The sequence below is a fragment of the Conger conger genome, chromosome 7 (assembly GCF_963514075.1).
Source record: "Conger conger chromosome 7, fConCon1.1, whole genome shotgun sequence".
NCBI lineage: Eukaryota > Metazoa > Chordata > Actinopteri > Anguilliformes > Congridae > Conger > Conger conger.
This window is the reverse complement of record NC_083766.1, coordinates 31104536-31122940: the sequence shown is the minus strand read 5'-3', so window position 1 is coordinate 31122940 and position 18405 is coordinate 31104536. Positions and strand designations below refer to the sequence as shown.

Below are 18405 nucleotides of genomic sequence, written 5' to 3'. Positions count from 1 at the left end.
TTTTGTCTCCATCTAGTGGCCATTTCCAGTCGCTGCAGCTCAGGAGGTTAACTTTCGGAAACGTTTAAACCGACCTCCAGCATACTAACCTGAGTAGTAGCTGCATGACCTTTAATCTTGAATACACTACAAATACATCTGCTGGTACCATTCTTCACATTTGAAAGTGATTGCAAACGTTCAGTTGTTCATTCTATTAAGAGTACACAACAAAAAAAGACATCTGGGATTTTTCATTTTGTGTCTTTAATATTCACAGCTAAAACAGGATAAAAAAGAAATATTAACCTTTCAGACTTTAAAATGAAGAGTTCACTTACATTTCTGTTAATGCACTGCGCACACAAAATTACACTCAGGCTACCCTTCATCATACAGTGAACGTGCTTCCCAAGTACAAACACACATATAAAAAAAGAAGAAAACAATAGAAGAAAACAAAAAACTAGTAAAGTGCATGTCTGAGAAACAAGCCCCTTATTTCAGCTCATTAAAATCTTTACAAAAAAATACAATAAAAATAATAAAAACCCTGAAGGGGGAAACAGCATTAATGTACAAATATACCCACAATGCATCTGAACCCATCATAGCAGCGCAGACGCCACACCCTCCCACCCCCCCCCCATACTCCCGCCCCCCTCCCCCCCAAGAGCAACCAACAGTGTCAAGACAACGGAGCTACACACAGACACCCCGAAACACACGACTACGCATCCCAAACACGCTCACGTACACACACACACGTCTTTAACACGCAACTAACCAGGCAAACATACCGAGCGCCACGCCCTAGCGGCCCGACGCAGTGACCCCTCAGAGCCACGCCCTCAGAGCCACGCCCTCAGAGCCACGCCCTCAGAGCCACGCCCTCAGAGCCACGCCCTCAGAGCCACGCCCTCAGAGCCATGCCCTCAGAGCCCCGCCTGGGGCCGCCAACGACGAGTCGTAAGAGCTCAGGGTGTTTTCCGAAACAAACGAGCAGGAAAACGGCTGGAACCAGCGTGACTGGATGGAGCCTCCCGTTCCAGTTGATAAAGAGGTAAGGGGGTAAAGAGAGTTACCACAGCGAGGTCTGGTGGACGTCGCCGAAACGCAACCTGCTGCCTCTACCACCGGTAAAGGCGCGAGGCGGAGAGGCAGGGAGACCCGCCAACCGTCGCTTCGCAGTGTCTCTGGTGACGGTTGGCGGTTGACGGTCTGCCTCGGAAAACAGAAAGGGAAAGGCGGTTGGTCGCTTGGCTTGGACAGCGGTACCTGAATGTGTGCTCGCTACACAGCGGGGTGGTTTTGCTTGTTCAGTGCGGACTGGACGTGGCATTGCCCCGCAGAGCAGTTCCACTGCAGTTCTGTCCCCTCTCTCTGGGCCCTGCGCAGGGCGGGCGCGGGTCACATGGTGCTGTACAGGAAGCTGTACGTCTGATTTCTGTCCGCCATTTTCTTCAGCCGCCGCAGGGGGTGCGTCCTGCCGTGCTGTTGCCGCGCCGACGGCGAGACCAGGGGCGGGGACGAGGGCGGCTGGGGGCAGTCCGAGGCGTCCCGGGCCAGGCCCCCCCGCCCGGGCGGAGCCGGCAGCGGAGAGGGGGGCGACGAGGGCTGGTTTTGGCGGGCCCCGAAAGCAGGGAACGGCGGGGAGGAGGGCGAGGAGGGCGAGGAGGGGGCGGAGCCAGAGCGGAGCACACGCTGCTTTTTGTGGGCGTCGTCCGGGCCGGCGTGGGCGGGCTGGGGGCGGGGCTCCTGGGGGTCCGGGGAGGCGGAGCCGGGCTCCCATTCGCTCAGGTCGTCGGGGTTGAGCTCCAGGCAGCCCAGCTTGGCCAGGGAGGCGGAGCGCTTCATGAGGGAGGGCAGTGTCAGCCCCGCCTGCCGAATCCGGGCCTCCACCTCCGAGGCTCCGCCCGGGTCCCGCCCCCTCAGCACCTCCACCCTGCCCACTGGGCTCTGAAAGTCAGCCATCAGGTCCTCCCTGCTCCCCTCTGGGGTGCCCTGGGTCTCCAGGACCACGTCTGTGCTGGTCTCCTGCTCCGTCACGCCCTCCAGCTGCAGGACGGACAGGGAGAGGGGGGGGTCCAACGGGGCAGGGTGTGGCTCGGAACCGTCCTCGTCAGAGACAGGGAGGAAAGGCCCTGGGACAGTGTCACTCATTAAACCCCGCCCCAGATCCTTCTCCTTCTCCTCCTCCCCCTGGGGTCCGGGAGGCCCGGGCGAGGGCGTGTCTCCCTTGGGCGGCTCCCGGCTCCCCGCGGCGTGGAGGCGGGGGCGGGGCGGGGGGCGGGGCTCGGCCGCAGGGGCGGGGCTGGGGGCGGGTTTCAGCCTCTGCTCCAGCTGCTCTGTGACTCGGCGCACGGAGCCTGAGGGGCACTCGCAGGGCGGCGTGGAGGGGGAGTCCGGGTGCGAGGGGGGCGAGGACGCTTCTGGGGGCCCCTCCTCAGCCCCGCCCACCTCTCCCAACTCCTCCTTCCTGCGCTGGGGCTGGCCTGAGGCGGGGCCGGGGTGCGATATGGACTCCAGTTCTGTTACCATGTGCCGGACAGAGACCCCGTTCTCCTGCTGGGCCCTGGGGCCCCCCGCCCTGTCACCGCTCTCTGTGGGGGGGGCAGGGTCCTGATCCTGGAGGGAGAGAGAGGGGGAGAAAACACTTTAATTACAGGAATCCATTATAATTGTCGAAAAACTAATATCCAATAAACACGTTCAACCAAAAGTTTTGCCATATGTTCAAAAACTTGCACACCTGCTTAGGTTCCAAATGCCATAACAGACAAGGGCCCTAAAACACAGAGGCTAGCTGGAAGTGTACCAAAGCAGGAACTATGTAAGTGCTAATCCACAACCAGCCTGCAGTACCTCCTCCTGGCACCAGGTGGCACTGTTGTACAAACTCAGAATGGTCTCTCCCTGAAGGAGCTACAGCCTCATGTCTAATCGTCGATACTGCTCAATGACTTGAACCTGGCAAGAGCTACGAAAATATGCTATGTTATAACCATACGATTTAAAAAAATATTTTTTACATTTTGGATTTCACTTATTTTATAATATAAATAAAACAGAAGTAGCTATAATTATCATGTGCATCCAGGCTTCAGTTTAGTCTACCTGTGTACCTCCTGTGAAGCATTCAGCAGAGTAAACGATGGGCAGGACAACGTCAGTACATCAGCCACAGTTTCCTCACCTGACACTGCCCCTCCTCAGCCATAGCCACAGTGCTGGGGTCCTCCAGCGGCTGCAGCTCCTGGCCAGGGCCCCTGGGGTGGGGCGGCTGAAGAGGTGCCTGCTCAGAATGCGCGTGAGCAGGGCCCTCCAGTGACAGGCCCAGGAACTTCTCTCGAGCGGTGACGAAGTCGATGCGGTCGGTACTGAGGAGAGGGGCTGGGACCGGGGCTGGGACGTCCAGCGGCTCTGCGCTGCTGGGGTTGTTGTTGTCGTCCTTAGCTTCGGGTCCTGGCTCCAGGGGGCCTGAGGGGTCCTGTGGGATGACAGGCATTGGGGTCTCCTGAGGTTCCAGGGTGTCGCTGTTGTTGCCATCAGCTTCTTTGCTGTCAGGCATTGGCGTGGGCAGCTCTTGGGGTCCTGTGACAAGGGAGGACGCCTCCGTGCTCGTCATTGGACTGAGTGAGGGTGGGGAGGTCTGCGGCCCCTCTGATTTTTCTTCAGGCACCGCGACAGACCGCCCCGAGGGGTCCTCGCTAGGCGGCGGCAGCTCGGGAGATTCCAGTTTCAGCTCATCGCTCGCGGAAGGCGGGGAGCGAGGAGGAGGAGGAGGGGAGGAAGGGGGCAGGATGGTCAGAGACGGGGGTGGGTGGGGGGAGCCGAGGGGCACGGTCACAGCCACCGTCAGCAGGGCGTTGTCCACGCTCTCCTCGGGCACCTCTGTGGCCGCCTGCGGCCGGGGGCGCGCGGGGACCCGCAGGTCCTCCAGGGGCGGGAGGGTGGGGGAGGGGAGGCTCTCCGAGGAGCCGCAGAGCCCGTTGGGGGCCAGCGGGGGGCCGCTCTGGGCCTGGAGGAAGTGCTGCAGGGAGGGGGGGGCGTTGTTGTTGTTGTTGTGGGGGTCCGAGCGCCCCAGCGAGTGGGCGGTCTTGCAGAAGGGCTCGTGCCGCTCTGACAGGTCGCTGTCCGAGTGGGAGCGCCACAGCTTGTTGTGTCTCTGTTTACTGCGGGGGGACAGAGGGACAGAGGGACAGATTAATACGCACTCCATGCATTAACTTTCTAATTCCCTTGTGAAGCACGTTCAGGTGCTCGCTTCCCTGCACGAAAGGTTCTCTGTCAATAGTCTAGTATCGTTTTTATTAATGCTTGTATCCGAAACTCCAAACACTTCCTACATTCAGCCCTAAGTAGCTGACCTATAATTCCCTTGTGAAGCGCGTTCAGGTGCTTGCTTCCCTGTATGAAAGGTTCTCTGTCAATAGTCTAGTATCGTTTTTAATGCTTGTATCCGAAACTCCAAACACTTCCTACATGCCAGCCCTAAGTAGCTGACATATACTGTATGCAATTGGCTTCAGTCTAGAACAGAGGCAAACACTTGGCTGATGGGTGTTCTGTGATTTTTCTTCCAATTAAATATTCTGCTGGTTTTATGCATCAATTCTACTTCATTCTTGCATCAGACCACAGAAAATGCTGAGAAACTATAGCTCTTTATCAGAAATGGCAGACGTAATAAACGTTGGGGGTCATTAAATCTTGAAATGGCTCTTGGAAACGCTAGAAAGGAGAATCTTTAACCGGCTTCTGACAAGACGTTACCGGCAGCAGCGCGACAAGATTCACGGCCAAAAAAGTGGGTCAAATCCTGAGACGTTTCTCTGCATTCCGGGGACCGACGGTGAGGAATTAGGGCAAGGCTTTCACGCAACAGACGGGAGGAGTGCGTGTTGAAATCGAAGCGCTGCTTGTGTATGGAAGATTTTGCCTCAACCCGTGTTTGCTGGTTTTGGTTCCGATTAAATCTGACATTTTCAAGACCTCTGTGATGGTTCACTGACCCCCCGGGCCACAGAAACATTTCCACCATGACTCATGACTTCAGCTGTAGCAAATGACTTTAAACCAAAAAAGGACAAACGCTGGTACAAAATCCCACAAATTATTAGCACCTCATCAACAGAAAATAGAAATTCTAAATTAACCAGCCAAACAGAAGGTACTGATGCTGCTGTGATAGTATTCATTGTCAAACAAGTGGGTCAAATTCCAAGACATTTTCGCACTTTGTGGTGAGGTTTTGCATACCACTGGTCTACTTATCTGCCTGTGAGCGCGTAAACTGAACAGTATAGCTACTGTACTTCCTGAGTGTTGTGCTAACGGTTTAGCTACAGTGTTTTCTGAGAGTATTGGGTAAACGGTTTAGCTAGTGTAGTTCCTGAGTGTTGTGCTAACAGTTTAGCTACAGTGCTTTCTGACAATGTGTTGGGCCAACAGCTTAGCTACAATGTTTTCTGAGAGAGTATTGTGCTAACAGTTTAAGCTACATTGCTTTCTGAGACCGTGCTGGGTGAATAATTCAGGTACTGCGTTTGCCGACAGCGTTGGGCCAACAGTTAAAATTGTATTCAATCCGATTTCATTTGCGTAGTGCTTTTCACGACACGAGATTGCACTGTGCTTCCAGAGGGAGGCTCACCTGGCCAGCAGGATGCCCTGGTACTCCTCCAGCTGTCTCATGAAGGAGGGGTTGGGCTTGGTGACTCCGCGGCGCTCCTTGACGTAGTCGAAGGCCTGGCCCAGGTCCCAGCCGTACTCCTTCATGGCGTAGGCGATGACCGTGGAGGCCGAACGGCTCACGCCCATCTTGCAGTGCACCAGGCACTTGGCCCCCGCTTTCCTGCGGCGGAGGGAAGCAGAGGAAGGAGCCCGGTCAGAGGCTCCCCGTGCGTCCGCGCCGTGCCATCGTCAGCATGCCTAAAAACCAGGGCCGCCCCAAACCTATTCCTAGAGATCTACAGTTCTCATTGTCAAATCATACCTCATTCAACAGCGGGTGATCTCTTTAAGCTGCTAATTAGTTGCGGCAGGTGTGTCAAATTAGTTTGAAATGAAAACCTACACGATTACCAGGAACAGGGTTGGGCAGTCCAGGGCTAAACCGTTGTGTAAGCACTTCTTGCAAGCGACTCTGAACAAAGGCGTCCACTAAATTCAATGTAAGTTGCGTAACCTAATGGTTAGAAAAGTGGGCTTGCACTGTAAACTGTAGAGTCTGCGGGTTCCAGCCCTGGGTGGGGCGGTGCCGGTGCCCTTGAGCCTGGTACTTAAACGGAGCGGCTGCAGTAAATAAGCAGCTGTGTAAATGTATAAAACAAACACAAGCTGTGCAAATCGCTCTGGATAACCGTCTGATAAAAGGCTAAATATAACGCAATACATTTCCAGAGTAGGGTGGGCAATCGCACACGCCAGTGTGCGGACACCGCCACATGCAAACACACAAACGGTGAGTCGAATAACACAAGACCGTGAGCGACAGTGAGACGGTTTAAGAAATGTACTTTAAGAAAACGGTAACAAGCTAGTACATTCAACTTGAGTGGGAAAAAAAAAAGGAAGAAAAAAAGATTGCAAGTCATTACAAGACTAAAACTTGTAACACTTTTTTTTGCAGTACGACCTTGAGTTATACTGGGTTTATGAGGAACTAGTTACACAATGTGACACAGTATAAGTCATCGTACAGAGGTACGCTGGATAACAGTTTCTGTTGTATTGTATTGTATTGTATTGTATTGTATTGTATTATGATGAATGTGTACATTGTCCTGCAGTTTGCTGACACCTTGAGAATGCGAGAGCTGATTTAATCATCTTGGAGCGCAGACCACAGAGATGGGGACACGTGGGTTGTGCTCTGTCCGGCAGTGAGCTCAGGACTTAACCACAAAACTAATTAAAGACACATTTTTCAACTCAAGTTGCCCTCTGCTTTCCCATAACAGAGAATGAAAGATTGGTCAGCAAGGCCCTTCTGGACCGCTCAGCCTACGTGGTTTTCCAGACCGCGTGCGAAAGACGATTTTCACACAGCACAACGCATGCCGCCGCCCCACAAGAATTAGCACTCGCTGCAGGAGCATTACCAGCCTTATGTTCAGCTGGAATTGCTCTGTAATTCAAAAGCACCGTACAAACCTCTGTGTCTAATTAAAGACAACAATGTCAAAATTGAACAGTAAGGAGGACATTTTCTCAATGATACTCTAACTGAAATGCTCAGCCAGGCTGGCAGGCTAATCTGGGTACGGAAGTATGACATACATACGGCAAACGACAAATAAACCCAAAATTGAATTCACACTGTTGTATGTCTGTGCGGTCTCACACTCACACACTCACACACTCACACACTCACACACTCACACACTCACACACACTCACACACACTCACACACACTCACACACTCACACACACTCACACACTCACACTCACACACTCACACACTCACACACTCACACACTCACACACTCACACACTCACACACTCACACACTCACACACACACTCACACACACTCACACACACACACTCACACACACTCACACACACTCACACACACACACACTCACACACACTCACACACTCACACACTCACACACTCACACACTCACACACTCACACACTCACACACAGTCCTCACTTGGCTTTTGAGATGAACTTGTACGTGTCGTTCCAGTACGCCAGCAGATCCGTCGCCTCCTCGTCGTAAACACGGATGTTGTGGTACTCAAACAAGCCGGGGAAGAAGTTGTCGATCTCCCGTGTCACGTTCAGGATGAACCTCACCCTGGTGCATAACGGAGAGAAAGAGGGAGGGAGGGTGAGAAGGAGAGCGATATTGTGACTGATCAGAAAAATGTGTGCATTTAGTTGCTGCCACACGACCGGCTGACTAAATATTCGCATTAACAAGCTGGTGAACAGGTCTAGCTAATCAGGGGATCAATGAGGGTATACTGTATGTAAGCAGTGTATGTTGCTCAGAATGAGCGTGAATGCTACATGGGCAAAATGTAAGGCAATGCAGATGTCCGACACTATTGGTGGAAGTTAATGGTGACATCACAGCAGGAAGTTTAAAAGTGTCTAGGTGGACAGAGGCTGCACTCACCCACTGGTCTGCAACTCCTCCAAATTGGACGCGTTCCACTCCGAGCCCTAAACGCACAGTGGCAAAGTCCATAAATCGGCTACGCATGGCAACTGATCAGGGCTACTCATCCGTTTAGCTCATTTAAATGACAGTAGTGTAGTTTACGTTTAACAAAACATACTTTTCCTTCAAGGGGAGTCCTTTACAGGACTAACAAAGACACGACAGAGTATTCAGATGGGAGTTAACACAGCTGCAGACAGTGTCAGTTGTACACAGCGATCCATATCTCATTCTTTAGAGAAAGGAAGGAAACAACAGCCAAAGTAACAATAGGGCGAAACAAACAGAGAAGACAAGCCCTGGAGCAGGAATCTAAAACTGTAGACCTGGAGGGCCGCAGTGTCTGCGGGTTTAACTCCAGCCCTGGAGGGCCGCAGTGTCTGCGGGTTTAACTCCAGCCCTGGAGGGCCGCAGTTTCTGCTGGTTTTTGCGCTTTCTTTCCAAGCAAGAGGGAGATTAGCCCTTGGAGACAGTGTGTGTACTCTAGTCGATCACCACTTAAATAAAGTACTTAGATGCAGAAATGCACCAAAAGCCAGCAGACACCGCAGCCCTCCGGGACCTGAGACAGCAGATACAGGGAGAGGTTTGTCCTCACCAGGTAGACGTGCTCGAAGATCTCCGTGGGGCTGTCCATCTGGCCCAGGATGACGATCATCTCGTTGTCGATGAACTCCTTGAACTCGCGCAGGTTACAGACCATCTGCATTTCCAGCTCTGTGCGGATCTGTGCGGGGAGGGAGGGGGAGGGCCCAGGTTACTACATCATTAGCCCCGGATCCACTTTCAGCCTCTCTGCCAGTCTCACTGCCAGTCTCAGTGCTTGGGCTCCGCTACAGCAGGGCCAGGGGCTCAACTCCACCCAAATACGGCCGCACACAGATCATCTTCAGTCACTGAGGAGCTACCCCTAACCAACGCTCGTCAACTTGGCTTCCAAAACAATTATTTTTTACTGATTTCATTTTTTTTTTTTTTTTTTTTGAGAAAATCAGTTTGTCTTTCTGTTCATTTTCTTTTGTTGTCTGTCCTTATATTTTTGAAATCCAAAGAGAAATGGAGGATGAGAAGCGGATGGGGGGATGAGGGTTGAGAGAGATGGAGGATGAGAGGGCGATTGAGGGATGAGAAGCGGTGGGGGAAGAGGGTTGAGAGAGATGGAGGATGAGAGGGGGATGAGGCACACCTCTTTGGAGGTGACGTTCTCCAGATCCTTCTGCATCATGATCTCTCTCAGCCGGGTCTTAATCAGTCTCTCAGTGCGCTCCCTCTCCGTAGGCCTGGGGACAGACAGACACTCCATCAGACAGACAGATGGACACTCATAAACAGACAAACAGACACTGCTGATCAGACACACAAATACCAGTCTAGGACAGTGCAGGGAAGTAAGCATCCCTGAGCAGGTGGGCTTGGGCGTACGTGCCTGTACGTGCGCGCGTGCGTGCAAGTACACGTGTGTGTGTGTGTAAGTACACGTACGTGTGTGTGTGTGTGAGCCTTTGAGCCCGTCTCTGTCTCTTCGATGACGGGATCTTTAATCGGCCGCTAACTCCTGGGCCTGTTTTTCAGAGCAGCAGCATGTGATACGACGGGCTGTTTATATTTAGACGCCAGTGACCCCGGCGCTTAAACCCGGGTCATCTTCCCCATTAGGACACCCAGCAGCCGGTTTCGGGTTACGCCCTCGCCCCAGCTCCGTCTCCGTCGCTCGGCCGGGCCCGCAGGTCTAGACGCCGCCAGCCGCCTTCTCCTGTATCCAGGCGTGCCGCTGACAGAAATAGCAGGTTTCGCGTGTTTCTGTGAATGGCTTTTGTGGAGCCTCTTCGCTCGCTTTGGTTTCAGCCCCCCGACACGAGACCCCCGGTGAACCCAGCTCTGCGGCCGGGGCACGCGCACCGCAGAAAGAGCAGCACGAGCCTGCATGCTGCCCTCACCATTCTGCCCAATTAAACCGCGAAATGGCGGTTTTCAGACCAGAAATGTCTCAGGCAGAGGGTTAGAGGGTTTTGTCATAAGCACACGCAACAGCTCTCAGCCTCTGACAGTTGACAAGAAACCGTGCTCAGGAAGAAAGCAATAAGGCAAATACTAGCGGCCCATCGATTCAAGGACTTGGGTATGACCACACACAAGAGCGTTCCTCTGACAGCAAGAAATAATGGTCTGCAATAAGGTAGACACGAGCCGCCTCAAGAGACAACGGGGGCTGAAACGTGGGGGTGAAGGGGATGAAGATAATCTATACTTCAGGTTACATCGGTTTGGCCCATTGTTCTTGCTGCAGTGGAGTCTCCTGTACATTCTGCATGTTAACCCCAACATGTTAACCAGTTCACTGCTGTCCGTCAGTAGCTCTCTTCTTCTCCCAAGTCAACACAGAATAAAAACGTTGGCCGACCGAATCTGACTTTAAACCGTGAGCCGAGTGCCAGTGTAACAGGTGAGAAATTGCCTGAGTCCGAGGTGGGGTTTGAACCCCGGCCTCTCACTTATTTGTTGAACGAACGCGTTACCAGTCAGCTAAAGACGAACTCGCCTCTAGCCAAGGGCAACAACGTTCTTTTGAATTTGAGGGTTACGTCATCGGGGAGTGTTGTCGCGATAACCTGCTACCAGCCTTCGCTTTTCACTGCACCATCCGTGCTTACTAGCGAACTAGCTGAGCTAACCATGCTACACCAGCGTGGCGGTTCGTGTGTCCTATGAGCAGCCAGGCGGACGGACAGACAGACAGGCGGACGGACGGCGCACTCACACGTCGGTGAAGAGCACAGGCGAATCGGCGCGGTGCGACTCCACGTCCTGCATGGCGTTCCACTCGTTGATGCAGGCCTGGTCCGAAGCCACCCGGCTCTGGTAGTAGCTGACCCAGGTGAGGAACAGGCTGCCTGGGTAGTAGTTGTGGCAGCGGGCCACTTCGCAGGCCTTGTGTAGGGACTGCAGGGCCGACCTGGAGGGAAGGGGGGGGGCAGGGGGGGTTAGAGGAGGTGATAGAGGTTCTGCAGGTTAGTGAGCGAGAGAGAGCAGAGAGACGAGAGAGAAAGAAAGAAGAGACAGAGAGAGAAAGACAAAGATGGAAGAGCCAAGGAAGTCAGTGAGAGAAGAGAGGGAAGGAGAGGGTGAGATACAGAGAAAGAGACTACTCACCACATGGCCTGGACAGAAACTGGCTTGAAGACATGGACTCTGTTGACGGTGGACACACTGAATCCCCTGAGGAGAGAGAGACACAGCGAGGTCAGAGGTCAGAGGTCAGAGGGACAAACTGCAGCAGAACTCACAGGGCGGTGGGGTCCTGGGCCTTACCCGTCTCCGTCCAAGTGTATGAGTGTGTCACTCCAGAGGGGCAGCACCATTCCCACGGAGCACGAGCTGTAGGAAAACACACACACACACACGTTAGGCTAAAAATCACATCGCCTTGCAATTATAGTGAGTATACAGTCACGTGCTACACAACTACCAAGCACTACACTTCTTCCATGACATGACAAACACATTGTTGTTTATGATAAGGCACATGTGTATAATCACAAAAAGCACCCAGACCTTAGACATGGCCTGGGTTAATTCTGGGTTAGGTCTGGGGTACTGTGGTTCCTGGGTTAGTTCTGGGTTAGGATTAGTTCTGGGGTAGGCCCGGGGTACTGTAGCCCCAGTCAGGGGAACTCACTTGTCGGCAGGGCTGAAGTCCATGCCCAGCACCACGCTCTCCTCGGTGTCCTGCCTGCCATTGGTGGAGACCACCACCATGTACCGCGTGCACTGGGGGTGCACACTCTCCAAACGCACCGCCTGGGACAGATACAGACAGGCGAGGGGGAGGGAGAGGTCGAGGTCAGTGAGTGAGTGAGTGCGTTTGTGTGAGAGTATGCATGTGTAAACTCGTGTGTGCCTGTGTGTGCGTGTGCGTGCGTGCGTGCGTGCGTGTGTGCGCGTGTGTGCGCGTGTGTGTGCGTGTGTGTGCGTGTGTGTGTGTAAGCTCACCAGGCGGATGGTGTCTTCTGGGCGCAACACGGTGAACATGGTCTGCAGGTGCTGCTGCAGATCACCTGGAGAAGGAGAGAGCAAGAGGGAGAGCGAGGAGAGAGAGCAAGAGGGAGAGCGAGGAGAGAGACAGGGTCCAGTGTTACACACTGAATAATGACTACAGGCCACACCCAGCTGCACAGCTCTGTACCGCTGGCTTCTACCTACAGAACACTCCCCATCCTCCTCCAGCACACACCGTTCCCACACAAACCCCATGTACCTTCCACCACCATCAACACACCCGTCTGCACTGCTGAGGGCGCTTGTGCTGACCCATGCACTGCCGTAGTAAAGGCCTTGAGAACGACTGCTCCAGGCCCTTTCCCATAACATTGAAGGGTAAGACTGCTGATCAGTTTAGCCATTTAGCTCATAATGCAAAAGGCTAGCACAAGGACCAGGGACACCTGATCTCAGGTCAACGCTCCTACCCTACCCTACCCTGGCGTACTTTACGGATATGGGCACATCGGTGCTTTGCAGTACACCACTCCAAGGACCACAGTGCCGTACTGTGTAAATGACACCTCTACATGAAGTGGAGTACAGACTTGGATGACTGTCTGTGAAAGTGTACGTGTACGTACGAGCGTGCATGTGAACAGGTGTGAGCACACGCAATACGACTGTTCCCAGCCCGCACGCTGTTGCCGTGGTTACCTGTGTGTTTGCTGCGCCGCTGGGGGATGAGTGGCACGGAGGAGGAGGAAGAGGAGGAGCCATTTCCGCGGGGGAGGAAGAGGGCTGCGCCCTTCACCGTCAGAAAGCTCTCGTTGATGCTGCAGATGGTGAGGGGGGGGGGAGCGGGTTAGTGACAGGACCGCCACACTCATTCAAATCTTCGGCCAGCGTCCGCGTCCATATGAATGCTGGGAAATGTGGCGTAATATGTTGAGATTAACTAAATCAGAAAAGTAATGTCGGTCGTCATGGAGAAGAGGAAGTTTGATACCTGAAAAAAACACTACACAACATACTGCCTGGGTCTCTGACTGTATCGTGTGTGTGAATGTGTGTCTGCCAGTCTCTGTAGAAAGCAGTGTGGTTCCCAGCTTAGACCACTGTGTGTGTGTGTGTGTGTGTGTGTGTGTGTGTGTGTGTGTGTGTGTGTGTGTGTGTGTGTGTGTGTGTGTGTGTGTGTATGGGCATGCATGTATGCGTATGTGTGCTTATGTGCACGTATGTGCGTGTCTCCTTGTACACATGGCTCACTCTAGTGGTCCTCACTCTGAAGCCAGGATTAGACAAAGATAAGAGACTACGGAAAGGGAATCCATCGCATCAAGAGCTGCCACTTTAAATCTCTCAAAAGACTTGGCAGAGCTGCACACTGACATACTGACCTGGGCACACTCAGCAGACCAGCCCCGCTATATATGCCTGCTTTCTCCTTGTATGTTACAGTGCAGCAACAGAAACACAATACGCACACACGCACTCTTTCACACGCATATACTGGACAGACAGACAGGAAACCTCACAACCAGGAATAAGCGAACAGACACTTCTCCTTCTCGGTTCCCAAGGACTCACGAAAGTGAGAACAATGTTGCCACACAGAAACGCAACATTTGCAGAAATGCAAGGCTACGAAACTGTGAGGCAACGCGAGGCTGTGCAACTTGAGCTGACGCAAACAAAGCCCAGCGCTTTGGTTCCCATAACCCCCCCCCTCCCTACACAGCCCCTCTGCCTGCACAGCTGGACAAAATAAGGCCCCAGCTTAAGCACACTGGACACGGCTTCACTGAAGATAAGAGTAACAGTTGGGCAGGAGACCAGCAGTGCTGCGGAGCAAACATCCGTGTTACGTTAAACTGCACAACCTCTCAGAGGACATGCCCTAGGGTGGCTGTCCACAGAAGAAAGAAAAGAAATTAGGTTCTACAGTAGGATTTGGTATTAGTCACGTGGAAGCCATGTTTCTTGCATAGCTAAGATTACAGCGACATTTGAACCAATCAGTGGTGCCTCCAATTAACTGACTACCAATCAGAAATGATCTATGTGCATACAGAACTGACAACGCGTCAGACCACCAGCCGTTGTGTTCAAACTGAATATTACCATCAAAATAAAATATTTTTTGCGTTTATGGAAGTATATGCATTCATTGCATACTTTAACGAATAATTGAAATGTGAGGGGGAAAAGGTTGTCTTGAAGGGCCTTTAACAAACTGAAAATCTGAAGAATTACAAAGCAGTAGCACGCTCGAGGCGTGGTCACGAAGAAGCCGTTAGCATGCTATTCCAGCTACTGTAGCTCTCCGCTTTCTCACCTGCCTGGGCAAGCTCTCTCATCGAAAGGACACATATCCCAGCTCCCCTATCCCCCTGCACTGGGGTGGGAAGGTCATTTTGTGGACACCCACAGTTGGGCAGTAGTCCTTCTTAGGGCAGAATATGGACACAATGATCAATGCGGGGCCCTCGGGTCCTCCTACCGTGTATCTTCACTAAGAGAGAGAGAGAGAGAGAGAGAGAGAGAGAGAGAGAGAGAGAGAGAGAGAGACCTCCCCACCTACCCCTGCCCATATTAGTCAGTTTATGGCGCAGGATAAATATAGTCCCAGGCTCACAGAAGGCCTTATGAGTGCAGATAAGGTGGACAGAGGGAGGTGGTGAGAGCTACATTCTGTCACCTTTAAAGATATGGACTCAACCGAGGGGAGAGGGGGGGGGACAGTGACTGAGAGACTTCAGATGAACGTAACAGATTTAAATAAAAGGTATGAGTGACAGGAGAAAACATGAGATGAGAGAAAGGAAGGAAGGAAACAAAAGAAGTGAGAGACTACAGAGAACTACAGATCGAGCGAGACGTGACAAAAAAAGCTCCTAGTTTTCTCGCAAGAGCAGGGCCTGTGAGCGGCTGGGGCTATTCTGGTGCTCACTGCCCATCGCCCCATTGGCCCAAACAGGGAGCTGATCAGCCGGCGGGGAGGGCCAAAGCTATTTTGGTGAGGGGCAGGGGGCGGTGAACTTCCCCAGACGGAGGCACACGGTTCGGCTGTCAAGAGGAAGAGGACCGGGAGGTGAAGGAGCCGCACTCAAGATCGGCCTTGGGCTAACGCGCTCTTCACGGGTCCCAGGCGACCAGTGGAAACGAGCTAAAACAAACAAAAATAAACAGGACCCACCCTACACATCTAACAATAGACCTGTACCACTTCTACGTCCAAAATAAGCAGCAATTATCCAAGAGCAAGACAACTGAATGACAAGACATTGCCCCAGCTCTGAACAAAACACACACAGATTCCTCCACTCCTTACTTTTCCTGAAAATAAATATATACGTCATTCTTGTTCATTTACTTACAGTATTCCTAAACTGTGTAATGGTAAAAAAGATTCATGATAAGTGAACTTGACTAGCTTTCTCTCGACTGCTCAATACAAATAATACAAAGTTTTCTTGTTTTAGTTTTCTTATTGTCGTTCCAGGTTTCCAGGGGGCAGTTTCATAAATACTGGTTGTAGTACTTGTTCACACAAATCCGTTCAGGACAGGTGCTGCTCAGATCTATGGGGTTGAGAGCAAACACACAATTAGACGGAAACATCCGTGTAATGCTAGAGATTAGCGAAGCCACACAATTCCGCTCCACACCACGCCTACAGACTGGCAAAGTTCACAACAAACACTCAAAACTTCCTTGTTTGACTGCCAGAACTCACAAACTTCACGGCTTTCGGTAAACGTGGTCATGTTTGTTGTGCGTAGGAGCGTATCCGCTTTGAAAAAATCTCTTTGGCATTTTCCAAAGTGATGGAACAAGGTAGCCTGCCTCTGTCATTGGGATTGCAAACAGGACTTCCTGCGCAAACCTGCCATTACACAAACCTGTACTTACGATGCCGACAAGGTGAGAATGAGTCGGTGCGTCTCTCCTCTCATCTACAGAGCTTTGCTCTTACCATCAAAGTAAACCTCTTACAGCCAGTTTGTCTAACTACTCTGAAAAGCATTCCTTGGGTCAGGATAAAAATACATGGGTATCTTGCCATGTCACAAGTCTCTCTCGAGTTCTATCGTATTTCTTACCCACTCATATCTCCCTACTAGCACCCACCTCTCTAGGCTTTTGGCTTCAGTGTTTTTTTTTTTTTAATCAACATGTTTGTTACCCTGAAACACAAGCAAAGTTCTTGAAGTCCACTTCTTCCAAGCAGGTACTGTTTATAGTGTCCACATGACCAAGCATGTGAACCCGAGGGCAAAGTAAACAAACACGCTCGCAGACACAAACACACACCTGACAGCCAATCACAAGCAGCCCTGCCAGGACCAACACTTCCTTGATAAACAAAACGGCGTGTGACTTCCCTGCTACTCCTCCCCTGTTGCCATATCAACTGGGAGAAATGCCAGGTGAGTGGACGCAAGGAGCAGACTCTGGACTTTCCCCCGGCCTGTTCTTCAGTTCCTGTTACCGAGGGCCCGGGACCAGACTCAGAGTCTGTCGGCTCAGGGCTACCTGGGGGAGGATGAGTGTTCAGGCGCCACTCGTCTTAAAGGTCACAGAAACAGCCTCTCCTACTTCCCCAAAAACCACCTTCCTCCTTTCAGTGGCAAGCTGCTGTGTGTTACCTGAAGTATCAGCAGAACAAGGAAGCCTAATGAGAATGAGGAAGGCAGATTAGAACACTGTGGTGAAACTCAGGACTTGAATCAAATTCTCTAGTTCTTCTGTGCCAGAAAACCATTCTTCTTTGATTCTGCTCTCCAACACACATTGCCGTCTGTTGATCACACTTGACCCATGTGAAGTAAGTATAAAAACAGGAAGGTTCATCGCTTTTTGCCACAAAAGAAGGATTTTGCTGTTGTTTCACCTCAAAGCCCATGTTAGAATAACATGACAGACCCATCAAAAAGGGAATAGTCGTACCATTGTTACAGGCTCCACTACAGGGTTTACATGTTACATTATAGTGACAATATTCCTGACCTTTCACTTTTCTGGTGCAGTTTGCGCATGCCATGGAGCATTCAAAAATTCCAGGGACTTTGTTGAACTCTAGGTGATCCGCTAATGTCAAAACTTTTCCTCCACGCTGGCTAATAACAAGCACATCTGTAGGCCTGAAGTACAACCATGACAGAACAGAAAGATTGGGTATGTTCCAATTGAAATAATACAAGATTATCTGGTCCCACAACCTGACACAAAATTATTTGGAGATTGTGATTGTGATATTCATCGTAATAGGCAATTGAAATCCCTTGCAAAATAGAACACCTTCAGGGAAATGGTCATCTTTATGAAATATCTACCAACCCGCAAGCTGAAAATATATGGCAAATTAGCATCCAAATTGGATTCAATATGAAAGTGATCGTGGCAAGTACCAAAAACACAGATGGGAGAATGAAATATCATGACAAAATATCAGGAGCTACACTTAGTTGCCATTCCATCACAGATGTTTCCATTCCATACATGATCAGCACTAAGTTCACATCACAACAAAACACAATCGCTGGTTCAAATACGACGCCACCCTCTACCAGCTGCACCACACCCAAGCGCCTAACACCACTCAGTTACTTCCCCTGACTTATCAGACGAGTGTAAATTATACCTTTATGGAGATTATTTAACTGGAATAAAGTATTTTTTATACGGTGTCAGCTCTTTCTCTGTCTGCCTGCCTCGAAGCCCGTTACTCAAGCTACAGTAAGACCATGGCTGGAAAGTGCACAGCTTTGACCAGTGGAGGTGCCAGGAATAGTGTGCTTGCTTGCAGAAAGGCAGCCATTTGCTATCAGCCTTCACAAATATAGAGCAGACTGTAATTCTGCTCCATTGGATAAAGCTTTTAACCCAATGACCCAATCAGGCTCACAGAAATACAGTATATGAATGCATGAATACTAATAGAGAAGCCACTTCTCAGGCTAACACCTAATAAAAGAACAAAACAAAAGAAATCATGACAATGTTGTGGTACCATCAAACAGAGATTAAACGCGATAGAGGAAATCAAGACGAACAAAAGAAAAACTGCAAAATTCTAAATACCTCAGGCTGCAGTGGACAAGCACACTTAGGTAGGCAGCATAAAAAATGTCCTTCTTAATCAAGTGTCCATTAATATGAGTCGTATCACGGGCTACCTACAGTGCGTGTCCATCAAACACAGAAACGGAAAGAGGAGGTAGTCATGTGGTGGGGGGTTGTGTGGTCATGTGCTAACCAGGCTG

General features: G+C 51.2%; 1 protein-coding gene across 4 annotated transcripts in view; it reads right to left on the bottom strand.

The window, feature by feature from the left end:
- Positions 1 to 650: 650 nt before the first annotated feature.
- Positions 651 to 18405, bottom strand: part of LOC133132410 (protein phosphatase Slingshot homolog 1-like) — a 35352-nt gene continuing 17597 nt past the window's right edge. For 2 of the 4 annotated variants that reach the window (XM_061247848.1, XM_061247846.1), the window contains 13 exons: positions 12854 to 12972; positions 12149 to 12213; positions 11835 to 11956; positions 11468 to 11533; positions 11309 to 11374; positions 10917 to 11111; positions 9345 to 9438; positions 8757 to 8885; positions 8114 to 8160; positions 7643 to 7789; positions 5636 to 5836; positions 3176 to 4154; positions 651 to 2607 (listed from right to left, as the gene is read on the bottom strand). In XM_061247848.1, coding sequence (XP_061103832.1) covers positions 1390 to 2607; positions 3176 to 4154; positions 5636 to 5836; positions 7643 to 7789; positions 8114 to 8160; positions 8757 to 8885; positions 9345 to 9438; positions 10917 to 11111; positions 11309 to 11374; positions 11468 to 11533; positions 11835 to 11956; positions 12149 to 12213; positions 12854 to 12972 — 3448 coding nt within the window. In that variant the 3' untranslated portion in view covers positions 651 to 1389. Of the gene's footprint in view, positions 2608 to 3175; positions 4155 to 5635; positions 5837 to 7642; positions 7790 to 8113; positions 8161 to 8756; positions 8886 to 9344; positions 9439 to 10916; positions 11112 to 11308; positions 11375 to 11467; positions 11534 to 11834; positions 11957 to 12148; positions 12214 to 12853; positions 13063 to 14474; positions 16676 to 18405 lie in introns of all 4 variants that reach the window. The other 2 variants (XM_061247849.1, XM_061247850.1) reach the window with 2 other exon arrangements.